General features: G+C 41.3%; 2 protein-coding genes across 10 annotated transcripts in view; one reads left to right on the top strand and one right to left on the bottom strand.

The window, feature by feature from the left end:
- The window catches only part of SSBP2 (single stranded DNA binding protein 2), a 548,369-nt gene that overhangs the window by 195,525 nt on the left and 331,028 nt on the right, over positions 1-21,816 (top strand). The gene's annotated exons all lie outside the window — the stretch shown is intronic.
- The window catches only part of ATG10 (autophagy related 10), a 151,001-nt gene that overhangs the window by 101,741 nt on the left and 27,444 nt on the right, over positions 1-21,816 (bottom strand). For 6 of the 9 annotated variants that reach the window (XR_007773272.1, XR_007773271.1, XM_050944857.1 and 3 more), the window contains exons 2-3: positions 17,748-17,873; positions 12,139-12,255 (exon numbers count right to left, since the gene is read on the bottom strand). Coding sequence is in view for 7 of the 9 variants with exons in the window: in XM_050944857.1 (XP_050800814.1) it covers positions 12,139-12,255; positions 17,748-17,873 (243 nt within the window). In the remaining 2 variants the exon portion in view is untranslated. Of the gene's footprint in view, positions 1-12,138; positions 12,256-17,747; positions 17,874-20,298; positions 20,355-20,876; positions 21,683-21,816 lie in introns of those variants that run through there. The other 3 variants (XM_050944858.1, XM_050944859.1, XM_050944855.1) reach the window with 3 other exon arrangements.

The following is a 21,816-nucleotide window of genomic DNA, read 5'->3' as shown; positions in this document are numbered from 1 at the left end:
TCACCAAGGTTGTCTCAGACTTGCTGGGGCCTAGGGCTGAAGCCCGAGCCCCACTACCCAGGGCCAAAGCCAAAGCCCAAGGGCTTCAGCCCTGAGCAGTAAGACTTGGTTACAGGCCCTTGCCTGAAGTCCCTGAGCCTCAGCTTTGGCTCCCTTTCCTGGAGCTGTGAGGCTCTGGCTTTGGCCCCCAACCCAGGAGAGTGGGGCTTGGGCAGGCTCAGGATTTATTACGCCCTCCTGCGGTCATGAAGTAATTTTTGTTGTCAGAAGGGAGTCGTGGTGTATGAAGTTTGAGAACCCCCGATCTAGATAATACTTAGTCCTACCTTGAGTGCAGGGGACTGGACTAGAAGACCTCTTGAGGTCCCTTCCAGTCCTATGATTCTAAAAGTTATAAAAAGGACAATAATATTATTTTTACAAATTAACAATTAGATTTTGGCTTTGCAAGTCTGGAACAAAGAGTGTGGAGGTCTGGCCATCCTATCTATTTATATTGTTCATTAAAATGTTTGCATATTCTTCTTTAACCTACAACATTACCTGCCAGTCAAAGGCGAACAAAACAGGTATGTTGACTTGAAAGATGGATCTTAGAGTGCTGCTGTGTGCGGAACAGAAGCACGCAGCAAAATGCCATTATTGGTCTATGGGACTATATGATAGTTACAGCACATTACTGCACTATTACAACTTTTTTTAGAAGAGTCAGAGAAAGGTATATATAAGACTGGAAAAAAACCGGCATTCTGAGTCTCACTATAAACAGGAAACAGTTAACTTTAATTAGATTATATTTTTGGTAAAACAGTACTGGCAAACACTACATACTTTGTGGTTGTGAGTTCATGCTATAAACATCTGACAATAAGGGCTGGATTGTGAGATAATAATCTGCCGAATATGGGACAGTGCATTGTTGCAGTGTCTGTGCCGCAGTCCAAGAGTGAGATTGTGATTCGAGTGTCACAATCTTCCTCCTGGCTTCCCTGCTGCTCCAGGAAGGGAGTTAACTGTGCAGTGTATACCTGGCACAGCATACGCTGCATGACATGTTTTGGAGGTGGAGCTCTTTCCCACCCTTACCACCTATTGCCCCCCCAACCCTGACTCAAAAGGCTGTACGTGAGAGAGAGAGAGAGAAATGTAACACTCTGCAAAGTCTGCTTCTACTCCTGTGCTGCTACCCAGGCTGTGAGTAGCTCATTCACACCTCTGTGCCCTGTACTAGTCAGGGCACAATTTAGTCCTACATAATTTCTTCCCAAATATTTTATTGCTCAATTAAATGTAGAAAATTCCTGATCTTTACAACCCATTACTTTACAGGGGCAGATAATTCTAAGCACATCTAATTGTTTTTAGGAATGCAGATGATATTTTAACATTAATCCCATTCTTCTCATATTTGACATCACTCTGTCAGCATTAATTTACGTATTTATAGGGCGCTCCCTTTGTATTTTGTAAATCTCAATGAAATTAACATTAATCAATTCTGAGGGATTGTCACCAATGTAATTTTCACACGTACTGCTGAATTCTAAAGTAAAGTATGCTACTAAACCCAAAGCTATTAATAATAACCTAAAGCAATGATACAAGTATAGAGAGTAAAGAGAGCACACAGTGATTAGAATTCAAAAGAAACAAACATTTCAGGCTTATTATGCAAGCCTGTACAATTGCAAGAAAAAACAAACTGCCAGAGTAAAATTCAGAGTAACATTGCTCTTTTATGTATTTTATTGAGCTTTTAGCCATGTGCCTACCCCCATTTAAGAGTTGTATTCAATAAAAACACTGCTAGGCTTCCACAGTCAGAAGCCTCTTTCAAATCCTGAACAATCCAGTTCTGGAGGCTTCACTGGGTAACTGTGTGGTGCAGTGGCTAGTCAGTGTTTCTATCAAACACAGATCTTTCAAGCTATGTAGCGACAGCTACCTTCCCCACATAAGATGAAAAATCATTTTATTATACTGTATATTTTATAGTTTTACCAAAATACAAAGATCGTAGTGTAAATTCCAAAGTTCCAATTGCAATGAATCTATTGAATGACTCCATGTTTTTCCACAGTATATCAGTGCACATGAAACAGCATACTAGTAATTTGTTAAAAATGCATTATAGCTGTAACATTTTAAATAATACACAATAGGTCTATGATGCCACAGGACTTAAAATAAAGACGTGTCAGTACTTTTCCCAGATGCAGCATCTCAGTTTTACTTTTTCTTTTAATTAAAAGGGTTAAACTATACTGGAGCCACTAATCAGCGAGTTGTGGGGGGGATATGTGTGGTGTTTTTTTTCTTTAATTAATGGTGAATGTTGACAACAGACAGAGGAGTATCAAAAGCTGAAGTCAAGAAATATCTGTTTTTAGACCAGACTTAAAAAAAGAAATTACTACACAAGTATATATTTTTAAATTGGAAATCTAAGGACAGTTTCTGATCTTTCACAAGGTCTTCCACTGGCATAACTGCCTGGATTGGACTCTCAAATTTTTGCTCACACATCTGAGGTTGCATGTGCTTAAGTCATGCATGTGCCCACTTAAAATCTGAGTCTGAGTATGTTCTAGTTTTGCATAAAAGGACACTTCCCCAAAAAAAATGAGGGGAAAAGAAGAACGGATCATTTAGGTGTCAGATTTAAGATGTGACCTACGTACTCCTGAAACTTTTGTATGGCATTATGTGCAATTTTAGGGCAAATCAGCCTGAATATTTCATAGGCTGAATATTGGACTGTGAATATAGTCTAGCCTAGATTTTAAAAAAAATTTACAACTTCAGAATAAAGACATAATTTATTTTAAAAGACAGTTTTTCATACACTGATATAATCAAACCATAAGGTGTTTTTTTGGAAGACAAATCCTTAGATTAAATGGCCTGCAGAATTAAACATAGACAACAATTTAAAAATCTCAGTCCAGACTTTCAAAAATGTTTGTCTCTCTAGGTTTGATATGGTTACTCGTCACAATGGTATTTGTCCCCCTAAATAGTTCATATTTAACTTTAGGCACCCATTTTTGAAAATCTTAGACTATTAATTTTATATAGTAAACATTCTAAATAGCACAAGAATCTACATTAAACATACACTAAATTACACCCTCTGTATTTCTTTTTGTCTGTCTTGATCACCAAGCCAAATTAGGGGGATTACAAATACATTTTTATATCATTATTGGGCTTTCAAAGTTCAAGTATTAGGAAAACTACCTACACTTAACACAATCTGAATGATGGTTGCTTCATAAACAGGATGAGGTTTATTTACCAAAGGAGTTGAGGAAGGTATCCTGTTGAGATTATGCCTGTCTTCAAACCTCTACTACTCTAACTGAACTGTCACATTCAGTTACAAAATTTGAATTAGAACTTTTTAAAAATTTGTTTGATGTGAAGTTTATTTGTTAATATTAAGTGACAGCTTTGAATGTTATGATAGCAGATAAAAAGTTAAAGTCACTCTACGCTAACATGCTAACTAGAGGGAGATCATTTTTCGAGGTCATACAACGTGCTTCAGTTCTCCCAAAAGCTTCATTATTAATTTACATATTTTCTTTGATATTCTTTCTAAGGTTTGTGGAAACTTATTAAGCATATTCTACTGGGTAAAACAGAACAAAAATCAAAGAATACTTAAAGATAGAGGAGAAACAAGATCAGAGCCCTACCACCCACAATGATAATCAAGCCAGTAGCATCTCATCTACCTGCCAAGGGCCACATGTGTGTGCTGTTACCCAGACTTGCCAGGGATAACAAAGTGACTGTGTCCTGCTATAGCGAAGTTTGGGAGGGGGAGAGAGCCGACCATGCTTACAGCTCTTCAGAAGAGCAGAAACATTTAGCCCATTCCATTAGAATTTAGACATTTCATCAAGAATGACACATTTAGGACTCCCCAGAGGCTGGAAATATGTGGTACATTAATTGCCACCTCCCTTTCTCCTCTGTCAACACAAAGTTTTTCCTTTCTTGAGATTTTTTTCCAGGTCAAGGAAAGGGTGTAATGAGTATACTAAAGTTTCTTACAGTTTTGATGTTTCTTAAACAATATTATTCTTTTGGCATTTTTCACAGTAATACACCAGTTAATTAAATTCACACAGGATGTATTTTTCTGTAGACTGCTAAGGACTAAATCGATTCTCAGATTAATGCATTAACAAAATAAGAAATATCTGAGTGTTCTAAGCAGGGCATGAGATAACAGAGAAGATCTCAGTATACTTATCTTCTCAGGAAACAGAAATTGTATTTGATTTTGTTTTGTTTTGTGTGGGGTTCCATCTCCCTGTCCCAATTTGATGTTCCTTTCCAAAGAGTCATACACACAGGAAAGTGGACACTCCTGGAACGTGCTAAAAAAGAAAATGAGGAATGAACTCTAATTTGGCGGCAAATAGTGGCCCAACTCGTGTAGCAGTGCAGGGGCATCAGGGGACACAAGACAATTTACTCTCTAATACTGGCTAACTTTACCACAGGTAGAAGGCTCTACAAATTCTAGATTCCTCACACGGGTGGGCAGGAGGAGACTGAACAGAGTCTTGGCTCTCCTTCCCCATCCCATGACATGGCAGCTAGCATAGCTGTTCTGCAGAACATATGTTGTGCCAGTAACAGATGCATCACTGTTTACTGCCTCCCCAGATCATCAGGGAAACTAGGTGGGAATTTGTGAATCTCTAAGCAGCTTCTGGGGAAGTCGGGTTGCCCCTTACTCTGGGGTCCTGACAAAACCTCCATTATGCCCTTAATCTGTATAGAATACTTGTTTTTTTTTCTTTTTATAAAGATCCTCTTTTCTATTCCTACGCAATGCTGGGTTCCATTACATGTATTTACATTTTTTTCTTAAGTACTGTTTGTTAGGCTTTTACTTCACATTTTTTACCATCTAACAAATACTGTGGTTGTGCAAATGTTTACATTTTTGTTCATCTTATTTACTTTTGCACAAAAAAAGAGTTGTTTTTATTCTAAAAGCACTGGTTTTGTTTGGAGAAAAATGATTAATAATTACAGAGAATTGGGATTTTCACATTTCTGTTGTTATATACAAAACAGCATAGCTGAACAGTTAGAGTAACTCATATTCTGAAATACAAGAGAGATGTCTGAGGCAGTCCCACATTTTCTTATACAGGCATATGGGATGGGCCCCATGTTAGAATAAGTATATAACTTTAACTAGACCAATTGTAAAATGAATGCTCCATTTTCTAAAGGAGAGGACTGTCCTTGAGCATTCTCAACCTGCCTGCTGATTTATAAAGTAGCAATGACGGTAGCTTCAGAAATGGTTTCACAATGACTCGCTTCTTCTGAAAGAATTGAGGAAAACCACACACTGAGAACTATTACCCCAAGTAACTGCTTCCACTGGGCCATTTGACTAATAAGGAAAAAGAATTTATAAAATGAATCCAGGTTTCCCTATTTTTGCCCTTTTGAATGCAAGCTCCTCAGGACAGGACTGTTTTTATTCTGAGTCCTGTACAGCACTTAATAAGACATAATCACAATAGTTCTGCCCTCACACCTAAAGGAAAGGTGTTAACATAGCATTTAATAAAAGCTGGGGATGGATTAAGTTGATGGTAAATACTGAAGCCTAGAAAGAGGGGCACTGTTTAAATTCATTGGGCTACCCAGGCTCATGACAAAATAAGTGAAATAGATTTTGTGGCATTCTCTTTGGGGCAAGGTGTGATGAAGTGGGTATTTTCTGTAATAATAGACTAACAAATTTATTTGGGCATAAGCTTTCATGGGCTAGAATCCTTCTTCTCTGCACCCTCTTCTCTTCCATGCATTAGGAGTCTCTATTCCCCTGTACAGACTTCTGGAATTACAGTTTTCTTACTGATAATCTTAATTTAATCTTCGAGAACCTCTTTTCTGAATTTCTCTGCATCACTGCTACTAACATAAACCATGATCAAAGACTCCACCCCAACACTTATTAAAATATTATCTACATGCATTTCAGCAAATGGTCTGATGGCTCTCATAATAATCAGCCCAGATATTTATATTCCAGATGTTAGCATCCCACTACAGTCTGTTTACTAGATCCCAAGTCAGCAATCACCTCACTTCACAGATCTTAGGCACCTGACCCTCACATCAATCAAAGTAAATGAGGTATATTTTGAGGAATGTTTTCAGTTTACTATTTTTTTAAATATAAGAAGTGCTGTTACAAATTAGGTGTTTTTGAGCTCAGGTAATAAGACATACAGAATCTTTTAAAGGCATTTTAAATATTACATATTAAGATCCTGAAATAATATGTTGCTTGATATCTGGGTCCATGTTTTAGAACATTAAAAACTTAGCTCTATAAACCATTTTTGTTTTTGACTTGTCAATCCCTCTAGAACTGGTGTTTCTCTAGATTCAATAGCTTTAAGTGGTGCTGATTCAAAACAATCACTCAAAGGGAGTTAATTCATTACAATACAAAAGTACCAAGAATTTGGCACAATAGTCAGTTTCTGTTCAAAAGCAATTCAGTACATAAACAGTGATGGGTTTATGTAGGTCAGGATTGAATCATACTGTCAGAATTGTGAGAGAGAACTAAATAACATTAGAGTGGTAGCGGTGTTAGTCTGTATCAGCAAAAACAACAAGGTGTCCTTGTGGCACCTTAAAGACTAACAAATTTATTTGGGCATAAGCTTTCGTGGGCTAGAACCCACTTCATCAGATGCATGAAGTGAAAAATACAGGAGCTGGTATAAATACATGAAAGGATGGGGGTTGCTTTACCAAGTGTGAGGTCAATCTAACGAGATAGATCAATTAACACCAGGACAACCGGGGAGGAAAAATAACTTTTGAAGTGGTAGGAGAGTGGCCCATTACAGATAGTTGACATATCCAAACAAAGGACAAGAAGGTTTGTCGTCTTCCTTAGATCTTTCCTTCTTCTCTGGAGAAGAAATAACTTCTCTGATGGAAAGAAAGAACTTTGGTAACTTTCTGAAGGACTTTGTCCTTTCAACGTAAAAAGCTAGCGCCCTTTGGAGATCCACGGTATGAAGCACTGCTTCTCATTTGTTCCCATTAGGTTTTGGGAAGAATGATAGGAGATGGATTGGTTGATTCAAATGGAATGATGAAACTGTTTTAGGTAGAAATTTGGGATGTGGTTGTAGGGTAACTTTCTTTTTGAACTATTTTGTGTATGAGGCATGTACCATGAGGGCCTCCAGTTCTTCTACTCATTAAGTAGATGTGATAGCGACCAGAAAGGCCACCTTCATTGAAAGATGGAGAAGTGAACATGTCGCTTGTGGCTCAAAAGCCTCCCCTACCAAGGTACTGCAGCACCAGATCCCATGATAGAGTAGGGGCTCATATTGCAGGATAAAGGTTACGAAGACCCTTTTATTGGTAGTGTTTAGTGGTAGGCTGTGCAAAGATCAAAAACTCATCCACTTCATTGTGGAATGCCGTGATTGCTGTGAGGTGTGCCCTGTTAGAGGTCACTGAGAGACCAGATTTCTTGAATTCCAACATGTAATCCAATAAAGGAAAGGTAGTTGCTATTATTTGCCTATTCTGGCACCATATATGGAATCTCTTCCATTGGCGCAGGTTCCTATAACATGTAGTAGACCTTCTGCTGTTTACCTCCTCTGAAGAGATCATTTCATTGTCTCGGAACCATGGAGTTGCCATGCCTTTGAGTGTTTGATGACAAATGTCACTTCTGACATATGGCCTAACAGTTGGAGATAGGTCCTGGCCGATGTCTGTGGGTTAGCTTGCATTATAGCAGTTAGGTGAACTAGAGTGGAAGCTACAGCCTCTCTGCCCAGATTTACCAGAGGGTCAAGGTAGGCCCTAATGAACTCCAGTCGCTGCACAGGTGTGAATGTTGATATTTTTGTTGTTGTTGTTGTTCATTTGTAGATGTAGCTGTGTCTTTTCGGTAGTTGCTAGGGCCGCTTCTTGAACTGAGGCTTTGAGTAAGCACTTATAATCCAGATAGGGGACTATTATGACCCTTTATCTGCAGAGGTAAACTGCCACCACCGCAAGAACTTTTGAAAATCCCCTTGGAGCCATAGATAATCTGAAAGGGAGTACTTTGGAGTAGAAACAATCTGTTCCCAGAGCAAATCTGAGAAACCACCTATGTGAGGGATGTATCGTTATGTGGAAATATGCATCCCGGAGGTCGAGGGCCTAGTGCTGGAATTATTGTTGCTAGCGTGACCATCCTGAATCACTGGGTCTTCCTGAATTTGTTGAGTCTTCTTAAGTCGAGAATGGGATTCCATCCTCCGGGGTTTTTTCTGGGTTAGAAAATAATGGCAGTAGAAACCCTTCCCTCTGTGCTGTGTTCGTACTGGTTCTATTGCACCTAGGCATATGAGACGGATTTACCTCCTGTCACAGTAGGTGTTCGTAAGAAAGGGTCCCTGAAGAGGAATGGGGAGGAGGCTGGGGAGGGGGGATGAAGATAAATTGGATGGAATAGCCAGTCTCGATTTCTAATACCCATTGTCGGATGTGATGTTTTGCCATGCTGGATGGAAAGGAATTAGATGGTCTCCGAAGGGATGGATGGTGTCAGATGGATCCAGCAACAGAAAAAGTGGAAGGTGTCTCTGGTCCTCGATCAAACCCTCAAAACTGTTGTATAGAGGGAGGCTGTTGAGACATTGAGGGCTGAGAAGGGAGCGGTCTCTGCCTTGCAGGTCTCTGCCTCTACCTCTGAGGCTGGGTGTAGGGCACAGATCTAGATCGTGTCAAGTAATACTTCCTTTGTTCTTTCTTTTGTGTAGGTGTGTATATGCCCAAGGATCTCAGAGTCACTCTGGAGTCCTTCAGTGTGTGAAGGAACTCACCTGTTTTGGCTGCAAACAGCTTGGAGCCTTCAAATGCGAGATCATCAACAGTTAATTGTATCTCTTTGGGAAAACCTGAGAGGTGGAGCTAGGAAGCTTGTTGCATTACTAAGGCCATGACGATGGAGTGTGCCGTTGTGTCTGGGGAGTCCAGTGAAGCTTGTAAATCTGTGCAAGCTAGGAGTTAAGCCTTGTATATGAAAGCTTTAAATTGTTCCTTTTTGTCCTCAGCTATGTGCTCAACAAAGTCAGACGTTTTTGAGTGACTGGAGTGATTATATTTGGCCATTAATACTTATAGTTTGCAATCCTGAACTATAGGGTTGCTGAAGAGTAAACTTTACAATCAAAAAGATCCAATCTTTTCAAGTTTCTGTCATATCGGGTGGATCTGGAATGGTGTTGTTTGCACTGCTCATTCATGCCCTCTACCACCAGAGAGTTTGGCGAAGGATGTAAAAATTGAAATTCCATCTCCTTGGAAGGAACATAGTATTTTTTTTATTTGCTCTTTTAGAGGTGGGTGGAATTGTTGCTAGGGTCTGCCAGAAAGTCTTAGCTGAGTCCATGAGCACTTTGTTTTTTGGGAGGGCAATCTTGGAAGAGATTGAAGTCTGGAGGATGTGTCACAACTTATGTGACTCTGCAACTTTTTCCAGCGATAGCTTCAGTGAATCTGTGATCCTTTAAAATAGTTCTTGGAACTGTTTAAAGTCATCCCCCATCATGGAGAAGGGAGAATAATTGCTTCATCCGGATAGGAGAATGAAAAATTGGCAGCTGGGGTGACTTCCTGAGCCAAAATCTCCTCCAGTTCCTCGACTGCCTCTTCTGGAGGTTCAGAGGGTGATGGAAAATGCCTTCACCTCTCCTTGTGTGGACTGGGAGGCTTCGGATAGTGTTGGAGGTACATTGCCCATGGGTCTCAGTAAGGCCACTGTGGTGGGAATGGCATTAGTGGCAGCATCCATAGATGTATGCACCATCCTTGAGTTTCAGGTCTGGGGTGGTATTCATGTTTCTCTAGTGGACCTGGTCTGGTTGCTGTGTGGATAGGCAAGGAGTGATGGGAGGAGTAGATTTCCTCTTCCATCATCATCATAATCCTTGTCGCTGGATAAAGGAGGAGCTGATCTGGGTAGTGTGGTAAGTTGGCACAGTATCGAGCATGCTGGAGTAAGGTCAATACCGAGAAGTGGAGATTCCAATGCTGAGGAGACTAAAAGGTCTTTATGTCAGACAAATTGCTGTGGTACCAAAAGCATTGGTACTGAGGAGGGTGTTGTTGGTAGTACCAGTGCCTTTACCATGGTTGCCAGTGCCAAGGATCGTGTGCTATACGCTGTGGAGGCAGAAGGTGGCACCATAGACTTTAGCGCTGCTGCACTGCTCAGTGCCGTATGTTTGAGCAGCTCCAGTGGTACAGTGGCAAGGATGGTAGGTATCCCTTTTGTGCCTTTTTCTGAGCCAACCCACTTAGGATCTTTGGCTCACATGGTAACCACAATACTAGACGGTCCCACTACCTCAGAGGTGGATGGTCTTGGTGCAGTTGGTACCAATGGGGGCTGATGGGTCGGGGAATGTCTCTTTTTGAAGGGTTCCAAGAAGGGGAGGTCAGAACCAGTTTCTTTGTCGGAGTGCTCCTTCCTCTGAGAGAATGGTGGGGAACCTCTGTCAGATGCCGTCGTTGCAGACCAATGCCCAAGAGGGGTCCGTGATCCCAGATCGGACGCTGGGCACAGAGTCTTCTCCATCACGAGGAATTTTAGCTGTAGATCCCTTGCTTTCCTGGCACAGGCCTTCAGACTGAGGCAGTGGGAGCATTTATGTGGAATGTGTGTCTCACCAAGGCAGCAGACACACTCCGAATGCCCATCAGAAACTGGGATTGACGACTGGCAAGTGAGGTAACTTTTAATATCTGGGGAGCCAGGTATGCCCCTTTAAATAGGATTTCTCCCATGAGGGAGGGTAACTACACTACAGTAAGGGGAACCCTAATAACTGAAACTTAAATTCCTAAGATAAGAAAAAAAAAAACTTTTTAAAGAAATAAATAAATTGGGAAGAAACAGGGCATTTAACTACTAACTAATTAATTAACTAGTACTTTAAAGTTAAAGCTTGACTAAAGATAAAGATCAGAGGCACTGCCAATTGCTCCATCTCAAGTAAGGGGCAGCAGAGAAGGAACTAAGGGAGGGTTGGCCACACATCACTATGTAACTGTGTGAAGCTGCACGAGATGGGGACAGCACATGTGCAACCCAACGAGGCACTGCTACTAAAAATCTCTGATTACAAGTACAGGGGCGCAGATTTACTCAAAGTGGAGTACCCACAGGGACACTCCTCAAAAAAGAATTTTGGATTATGATTGGCTGAAAATAGTCATGTAACAAGACAGTAAGTTTCTATGGTGTATCTCCTGATTGGTACATAAAACAAAGTCTGGAGCAATATCAAAAATCAGATCACATATTTAAATAATTTCATTCTGAGCTCAGGGGAAAAATGAGGACCTCCAACTTTACTTTCCCTTTTTAAGAGTTAATTTAAAAAAAAAAGCAATATATATATACATTAGTAAAATCTTTGTTATCTGGCATGTTGGGTGAATGGAGCATGCCAGTTAGTCAAAAATTCCAGTTAACTAAGAGTTATATGGAGGGAGGGAGTTTGGGTGCGGTTGGTAAAGTGCCAGATAACATAGCTTTTACTGTATAAGAAATTGATGCCACAATGGAAGTGGTTTCCATCTCTCTCTCTCTCTCTCTCTCTCTGATATTCAAAAATATTCACAATTCATATACTGACTTACTTCAGTAAATATCAATATTTACTGTCTCTCGAGGGAACAGACTTCATATTTTGCCTTGATTAATATTTATCTCTTAGGTAAGTAAATCTTGATGTTCAGTTTTTTTAAAAAGTGAATATTTCCTTAATATTGTTAGATCATAGTACAAATCTCATCCTTCCATGATGAGACTATGTATGTGTATTACAGATTTTAGTGAATTACATTATTGCCTCTCTGTTTCCTCCCCAATTCATGTATAAACTGGAAGGAAGAGGATGAGATTTTACATGAAGATTGTTCAAACTCCCTGATCATTCAAGACCTGAATATTCTCACAAAATGCTGAATGCAATAATAGAAAAAACATTTTGCTCATAATTTATTTTATATACACAAGTTTTAAGGCAAATCAATACAGAAAGCTGTATTTACCTCAACATGTGTGAATGTTTGCTCATCACTTTCCTTAGTGCTGTCCTTGAAAATTGATGGGGTATTTCCATTTTTCATTTGGAAGTGTGTTTTACTCATATAACCATCAGGAAAGTCCTGTGCTCAGAAAATACAAACCAAAAACATTTTCAGTAATCATCTAAATATGTAAAGTTCTAACTGCTACCACCATTCTACAGAATAAATAAAACACAGAATTCTGGCACCAATGCTTGACATAATGAAGTTCTGAAACTGCTGGTAGATGGTCCTAACTGCACTAATCTTTGGTATCCCCTGATGGCCAGGTCAGAGCAATTCTAATAGCTTTAGTCGAAGACAACTGCCCCACTAATTAAAATAAAATGTGATACAGCTGCTAAGATAATGCATCAGTGCTAGATATCTGTGTACGCGGAGGGGTGGCACAAGGAAGCTATGGGAAAACATTGTACTGAGGTCTGGAAGAGAGCTGAGCAGCTGAGGGTATAGGTAGAAGGTCTCAGGAGACAGGAAATAGTTGGTAGGAGACAGACAGAAAGAGCAACATAGTCAAAGTCATTTTTAATATCTGACACCAAACATTTTTTCCCCCAGGAAAAGAATAATAAGACTATTCCAACAAAATGGCATGAACTACGTACAATTCAACCCCAGGTGGGGAAATTGTCCCATTTGCACTAGGTGGGCCTAATGTGTATTGGATGAAAATAGACTCTTCTCAGAATTAGAGTGCTGATGACATTAAAAAAACCTAACTATTAATGTTCTTAAAACTGCATCATAGAGGAATGCCAGAAGCCCACTACCAGTAAAGCCTTCGAATGCTCATTAAAATCTAGATCTGATCTAAAACCTTTTGCATATAAAAAGACAGTTAGAAAAAGGACAGTTTCATAATATTAAGATAACATCTATAAAAACAGCAACAGCAGAACAGGGGTTGATAGTTAAATTAAACAAGACACTTAGCATCTCTCTCTACTGGAGATTTCTGCCAAATGCAGCTACATTGATGTAGTCCAGGGTCGCCGCTTGTGTAGGTAAAGCCCCTGGCAGGCCGGGCCAGTTTGTTTACCTGCGCTGTCTGCAGGTCCGGCCAATCGCAGCTCCCATTGACCCAGAGCAAAGATCCGCGGCCAGTGGGAGCCGCGATCAGCTGGACCTGCGGACAAGGCAGGTAAACAAACTGGCCTGGCCCACCAGGAGCTTTCCCTACACAAGCGGCGACCCCTGTTTGAGAAACCCTGATGGAGTCAGTGCAAACCCATAGGATAGATAAGCAGTACAGGTGTAAGAGAGGGCTCACACCAGTGCCACCTACCTGTGTAAATTCACAGGTTATGTGACACCAATTCATGCCCTATTTTGCACTGCTGCAGTATATCTGTAGTAAGGATTTGTACCTGTATACTTACAATCATTTAGTCACACGAAAACAAATTTCCCTAATCTCAGCAAACTCCTAGGGTTAATTTGGATTTTTCCCTCTTGGGTTGCATAACCTCACACACAGAAGATCAGAACTGGGGTGAGGGGACCAAACTAATCCTAAACATGCTCTCATTTTTATCATTTGGATGATTAACAATTTTCATCTATTTTTATAGATCAGCTTTTTTCATTTAAACCACATACAAGCATGATACAAGTACTTTACAATATATGGGCATTTACACCACTGCCTTGCACAGAGACCATTGCAGAGCTTCACTTCTCCATAAGGGGCATTCAAGAGGAGAGTTTGCCTCAAACAAGCACAGTTTCTGCAAGTGCACAGATCTCTGGCATGCAGAACAGCGATCTGCTCCATACTTTAAGAGAGAACAGCCTGGGCCTCAGACTCGGGGAAGATGGACATGGCTATGATGACCCTTCCTAGACTTCATTCCCTTTTTACCATAGGTATTGTGAAAGGTCCTTGCACAACTGCACAAGGGTGGAGAAAGACTTTTGGTGGGTTTCTCCACACCCTGATATACATCCTTTAAAATAAGTTTGTCAATTAGAAATAAGAATGAGAGAACACGTTAATAATGGATTGCTGAAAAATGCACACGCTGAAAGGCTGCAAAAATGCATGGAGGACAATAAATAGTATCTGCATGCTAAGGACTTATTTCTCAAAGAAAACAAATAAATTGGGGTTTTATTAGCTGTTTCATTACATTTTATTTTAGACAAGCAAACAGAAAGCATATGTGTAACATCTGATGTAAAAGGATTCCATTCAAAACAGTCTCTGAACAAAACTCATTAATGTTGCTTTAAATTGCTTGACAGGGCTGCAAATTTAACTATAATTTAACTCTTTGGTTAATCTACCATTTCTGACACAGTTTAGTTCGTTTATTCTGATCTTTAAATCAACGTGTTCCATTCTGACACATTCATTCTGTCTTGTCTTTTCTACGATATTACAAAATATATTTAACTGCAGCATCTGTTATGGGCTATTTGTGTGCTTTGTTCTTATCAAGTTTCATACCTGAAACAAGATGATAATGCTGGTTATATATATTTTTGTTAGTAAACTTTTAACAAGGGTATTTTGAAAAATTGCCTTGCTCTTAGCTTCTCTTGCTGACATGCTATATTTGTCTTCCCTCTAAATCTCAGTGGGCCAAATTCACTGACAGTGTGCTTATACATGGGATGTCCCTGACAGCAGAGAGAGCTGCACCCTCAGTTCTGAAGTGCCATAAGGGCAATCCAAAAATTGGACAGAAATGACTGAAAAAATAGGCTTGACTTGAATAGCCAGAGGGCCCACTTAAGGGCTTCTTCTCCAGGAAGAATTTTCTATTTGTGGATCTCGTCGAGGGCTGCACCAGGCAATTAAACCTGCCTACATGGGCAGAAAATCTTTGGAGAAGAGGAGTGGAAGAAACACCACCTGCTCTCCACAGGGTTGAATTGCCCAAGGGAGGGGGGTACAACGAGCTCTGATGGAGCAGGGGTGGGCATGTAGTATATACTTCCCTGAACCAGCTTTTCCTGATGGGTGAAGAAGAAGCCCAACCTCTCTGCATGCTTCCAAACTCTACAGCCTGTAATTTCCCTGCAAGATATATCTGTGAAAGCCAGGAACCTGTGGAGTTAGTAATCTCTATATTTTATACCAGCAAGGTGGTAGGAAGGCACCTCTTGCCATCACTAGGCATAGGGGACCCAAGAAAGATAAGCATCTCCCATGTTACAGAGCCTCTCTAGTACAACATATATTTATGTATAAATGAATCAATACAGCGGTAGGGACTTTTCTCCTTAAAATAAGGGAAGATAGTTCGCCTATACTTAAATTGGCTTATAAATACATGTAGATCATAATGTATTTGGGTCACAATAGCCTTTGACATGGTTACTCATGACTACATGGGGATGAGATTAACCTATTTACCTATAAAATAAAAATTATAATGAAAGCAAAGGCATACATGGCTTTGGCAGAGTAGCTGTAACTGCCTAATTTGTGCAATATTCAGTATTACTACCCAAATTCAGCTTAATCAGGTCTATAAGTGATGCACTCCTACACTGCACGTTGTAGTTCTCCCTTGACAAGAGAGGGTTATAACATAATATGGACCTCATCCTCCACATTTATACGTACAGGGGTTTGCTTAGACCAGGTGAGTTTATGACATGATAGCCTAATTCACAAAGTTGGATGATTTATCATTTAAATTTAATTTCTACTGAATTCATGAACAGTTCTACAACCCTGACTTGCATGAGTAGTCTCAGTGACATCAAAGAGACTATTCATATGAGTATGGAATGCAGGAATGGGCTCCAAGTAAATGACATCAGCAACATTAAGAGTACACCAAACCATTCCTGACACATATATGTATTGGGGGAAGGGAGGGGAAAGGGAACAAAAAACCTGTCTATTACCCATTCTGCTTTAAGACACTCATCTCTTTCAAGAGAAATTTCCTCCCCTGATTATCACTGAATAAATGGATGTTCTCCATGGCGAAGTTTTTATCACAATCTGGAATCGGAGAGTCGCCAACTTGGCCCATTAAAAAAAAATCTCACCATTTTTTATATGTGAGAACAAAAAATCTGTCTCATTTCACTATTTTCAGCCAAGCTTCTATTTCACAGAAAGTTCAAACTTTGACCCAAGTATTGAATTCCTGGTAGAGGCTCAGAGCATCTTTCTGTTCTGAATAAACTCCTCAGACACATAGCCTTGGACTGAAATCTAAGGTTTCAAATGGCTGCCTATATGAAAGGGTGCATTGTAACTCTTTTGCTAATATTTTCACTTTTAAAAAAATGTGATTTAAAGAGAAGTTGCAATTTCTGGCTGAAGCCATGTTCTTCTTTTACCAGAGTCCTGCCTGCTTTGCAGTGAGAGTCTTAAATTCTAGTTTTACAAATTCTAGTGTATAGGGAAAGTATTGTCACAAATCGACAAGCCTTCAATATATTTTAAAATATTATAAAGATGACTTTAAACATTGCACATGATTTTCCCCAAAGTTTTAGAAAAGGATGAAGAGGTACTAAGTCACTAAATAGAATTACCGGTCTAGTTTCTCAGCTACAGCCATCTTTGCATTTTCTAATTCTGTGTAAAGGGCCAACCTCTCTGATGTGTCTGGCTAGAGCAGCCTGAGAGATGTTCTACCGCAACAGTTCTCAACCAGGAGTTCGGGACCCTCTAAGGTGCTGCAAGCAGGTTTCAGGGGATCCTTCAAGCAAGGCTAGCATTAAACTCACTGGGGCCCAGGGCGGAAAACTGAAGCCCCAAAGCGCAGGGCTGAGGCCATGGGCAGTGAGCCCTGCCACCCAGGGCTGAAGCTGAAGCCTGAGCAACTTAGCTTCATGGCACCCCTTCCCTGCTAGCTACTCCGACAGTGGTTCTGACTTTTGTAGGCATAGGTGGGCCATGGAGTTTTTATAGCATTCGGGGTGTGGGGGGGAGGAGGAAATAAATAAGGCAGCTCTGGCACAGAGAAACTGGGAAGAAGGTGGATTAGAAATTGCTATGCTTGCAATACCCAACAAAATGTATCTTGTTACCCTTGAGCGATCCACTCATGCCTAAACTACCCCAGGTTTAGGTTCTGTATCCAGCAGGGTGGCACAAAATTTTCATACCAGAGAAGAGAATCTGGGCCAACACGTTCAGTGAGGAATGGAAAAGATTTATAAACGAAAATGGCAAATTACATCTGAATGGCTCATTCTGATATTGTCTTCAACTAAGTTAAAAGTAGGTGAGAAGTTTTCAGACAAGGAAAATGTGTGAGGACAGAAAAAGAAACTGGATTGGGGAGGCATCATGGTTGAATGAGACTAGGAGTCAGGAGACCTCAATTCTAATTCCAGTGTCCCAGTAACCTGCTGTGTGATTTTGGGGAAGTCACTTCACCTCTTGGTGCCTCTCTTTATCCTCCCACCCTGTGTTTGTCTTGTTTATTTAGGTCATAAATTCTCCAAGGTGAGAAAAGTCTCTCATTATGTGTTTTCACAATGCTTCGCATAATGGGGCACCACATCTGGGGATTGGTTGGCTTACCAGCCTGTAGGACATGAGGGAAAACCTTGCAACAATAAGTTTTTATTAAATATCAAATTACTGCCCATACCTTTATACTTTTCCACTCCCAACCATCTCCTATTTGCTGTGAATGTTTAATGAACTCTGCACAACACTGCTTGAATCTATTTTCTTCCAGATAGAAGTCATCTTCAGTATCCAAGTTAAGTGACATCTGCACAGAAAATGGAATGTTAGTATTGGCAGCTGCAGTGAAAACTAAAAATAATTTGTGCTGATTTTACACGCAATCCAACGGTAAAATAACCAGTACATCAACAATTTTAAATACATATTTTTGTTTCTTAAACTAAAATAAAGATTTATTTCTTTGATTGTAAGGTCTTTACGGAAGCGACTGTGTCTTCTTATATGATTCCAATCCTGCACAAGTTTCCACCTATGCACAACTTTACAAATATGAGTAGTTCAAGTAAGACCAAACTACCATATAAATTCTAGAGGCAGGCCCTCAACACTTAATAGGGGGGGTTTCCCAAAGAAAGGGCCCAGCCCTATAAAATGCTGAGCACTTCCTGTGAGATGTGAGTGCTCTGAATCCTCATTTACACCAAGAGTAGTTGAGCATTCTTAGCACTTCTCAGGATAATACATTGCACGACTAGGCCCTGGGGTCAAATCCTGGTCCCACGGAAGTCAAAGATAAAACTCCTGTAGGTTTCAACAGGACATAACAGCCCAGTGTGCCACTATGGCCAAAAGAGCTAATGTGATCCTGGGATGCATAAACTGGGGAATCTTGAATAGGAGTAGAACGTTCCTTTACCTCTATATTTGGCATGAATGTGACCACTGCTGGAATACAGTGTCCAGTTCTGGTGCCCATAATTCAAGAAAGGTGTTGATAAATTGGAGAGAATTCAGAGAAGAGCCATGAGACTGATTAAAGGATAAGAAAACGTGTCTTATAGTGATAGACTCAAAGAGTTCAATCTATTTAGTTTAACAAAGAGAAGGTTAAAAGGTGACTTGGTTACAGTCTATAGGATATACACATATTTTATAATGGGCTCTTCAGTTAAGCAGAGAAAGGTATACCACAATCAAATGGCTGGAAGTTGAAGCTAGACAAATTCAGACTGAAAATAAGGCCTACATTTTCGACAGTGAGGATAATTAACACTGGAACAATTTACAAAGGTTTATGGTGGATTTTCCATCACAGACAATTTTAAAATCAAGACGGGACGTTTTTCTAAAAAATCTGCTCTAGGAATTATTTTGGGAAAGTTCTATGGCCTGTGTTATTCTGGAGCTCAGACTGGATGATCACAATGTTCCCTTCTGACCTTGAAACCTATAAGTCTAGGACCAGTATTTTGCCCTAAAGCAACATTGTTTGAACAAAGTTATAAAAAAGCTAAATATTACAATGGTAACTTAAATTAGGAAATAAAGTCTGTCTTCAAACTGATATAAATTCATTGGGAACAGACTGTGGGATAGATTCTCTGCTGGATGTAACAGAAGAGGGATACTGCAAAGAAGCAGATTTTGCGTCAGCCCCAGCAGAGATTAAAGCATTCCTCAATGTACTTCAATTAACACTGGCTGGTTATAGCAGGCAAGTGCCATCTACCAGTTGCAGATTGCCAGAACACAACACGATTCAAGCAGACCCTCTCCTCACCAACCTATAGGAGAGGTTTTAAGGGGGTTTAGCAGATGCCAGATGGGGAGACCTGGCCAGTTTATAACCTCTTTTACCACAAAATCTGGCTCTGTGTTTTTATGCTTTCTATAAGACATCATGGGCCCCTATGGTACTATATACAAATATTTAATGATAAAATAAATAAATAATAAATAATTACGTATCATGTGTCTGGGCAGTAAATGTGGGCTGACAGCCATACCTTCTCAGAGGAGGTATTCAACAGCTAGCAAGATCTTGCCCTAAATCACTGAACTCCCACTCTCCCCACAACAAATGTATTTATATAATTTAAACCACATTATTGTCAGTGTGAATGGACCAAACCTGTCTATGTTTCCTAGACGTGAGAAGAGGAGAGCAAAGGAAAAATATGTATGATTAACATGTCAGTGATTCTTAAACTTCTCATTTTATTCGATCAAAGATGCAAAACAGCAATAACTACAATGCATGTAAAGATCCTGAAGTTCTAATGAACATTTTAAATAGAACTACGTGTTTTAGTAAACACCTAGGGTAGGTTAAGGAATACCCTAGGGTAGATAAAAAAGCGAAGGGGGAGAGAAATATTGTGGTGAACATGGGGGAGACAATCTGGATGGGGAGAAGAATACAAAGGAGAAGGAAAAGGAGGTGAGCTTTTCGAAGCACAGGAAAGGAATTACCCTGCACTCAACAAGGTACAAAAACAGGCAGGCACCAAGAGAAATGCACAAGACAGAGGAACGGGTCTCAATAGCCTCGGGACTCCATCTAAACACAGGCTGAGGACTTTGGAGAGCATACAGGGTGCAATTTATAAAGACGGGGTGGGGGAATCCTGGGTGAAGTGCTCGGGACCCAGCATGGGGAGGGCATTCCCTCGGGAAAGCAGACGGGAGAGGCAGCACACTCGCAGAGCCCGGCCCGCACAGCCACATACCGCTGACAGCACTGCGCCCCTCCTCCGCCAGCTGCCAGTCTCAGGTTGGGACACTCAGCAGGCTCCTCCCCACCCCGCATGGGAACGGCCCGGCTCAGGCACGCGTTACAGACAAGCCCAAGGACCCCAACGTAGCCTGCTGCGCATGCGCTCACACCCCTTATGAGCAGCAAGGCACAGAACGCGAGTAGCTTTTCCGCGCGGGGCGGGGTGGAGCCTGGCGGTTAGGAGGCGTCCCCCACCCAGGCCTTAGCATGGCCCAGGGGCTACCGAATGGGAGAGCCCTGCCCCCTCCAGCACTAGCGCCCCCTAGCGCCGGGGTAGCGTTACACATGAGCTGAGGGACCAAGCGCTCGGGCCCTCGCCTCGGCAGCCCCGGGCTCGCCCTCTGGCTGACCCCCCCCCGGGGGAGAAGCTGCCGTGCCCAACCCGGCATGCCGAGCTGCGGGGTGGCCTGGCACAAGGGCAGACGAGTCCCGCCCAAACCTTCCCGCTCCGGGTGACCTGGGGCCTCCCGGTCAACCCCAGCGTGCGGCGCGGTCCGCGAACACCCCGACGGGCCCCTCTGCGCCGCTCACCTAGTCGCGAATAGCCGGTGAGCGCGGAACGTGCGTCCCCGTGCGCAGCGGCCCCGGCGTAGGCTTAGTACGGGGGAGGGGAGGAAGCTCTGCTTAGCGAGGTAACGTGGCCCCGCTGTTCCTGCCTTCCCCCAGTCGCGGTGCCAATAGGGCCCAAGCCCAGATCCCGCACTTCGCAGTGCTTGGGAGGCTCAGTGGAGGCGCAGCGGCAGCCAGCGAGTTCAACGAGCTGTGGCCTGTGACTCGCGCGCAGCCCCATGTGAGCCTTTTTAATTACTGTTCTTCATAAGCAGTGTTCTTTTTCCAAAGAAAACCAAAAGTGTAGCCCTTGAAGCTGAATCCTCTGTCAGTTCCCAGAACGATTCTCTGAATAAAGGAAGTTTCCCCACATTAGATTATAACTTTCAAGTTACCACCAGGCTGGCATCAACTGGAAGTAGTGAGCTTACTATAGGCCAAATGATCTGTATCCTATTACCACTTAGCTCACCTATCCAGTCCTTCGTATTTGTGGCATTTAGGTGTGGGGCTGAGTATAGCCTCGTATAGGCTCTACCTCCCAACTGCTTTTAATGAATGCTACTAAAAGACAGATGGCGAAAACAGAGAATTTTAGTTCAGATTGGGTTCACCACAGCAGCCCAGTAATCCTAGTTTTAGTTGAATATTTATAATGATTTATATAGATTTACCTTTCCTACCCCATGACCTCAACGAGAGAGAGTGTGTGTGTGTGTCAGTGAGACTTCCTGTATTGAAAACAATGGGGGAAAACATGGAGTAAGGATAGAAGAGATCATCTGAGTGTTATCGCTTAATATTTCTAAGCATAAGCTATTTGTTTGTTGGAAAAATAATTTTAATTATTTTAATAATTTATTAATTTTTTCACAGCCTAAACCAAAGTATATCAGTCATGTACCTTTCTGGGCAAGGATTA

The sequence above is a fragment of the Gopherus flavomarginatus genome, chromosome 3 (assembly GCF_025201925.1).
Source record: "Gopherus flavomarginatus isolate rGopFla2 chromosome 3, rGopFla2.mat.asm, whole genome shotgun sequence".
Classification (NCBI taxonomy): Eukaryota; Metazoa; Chordata; order Testudines; family Testudinidae; genus Gopherus; species Gopherus flavomarginatus.
Note: the sequence above shows the minus strand (reverse complement) of the source record. Positions and strands in the feature narration are given on the sequence as shown.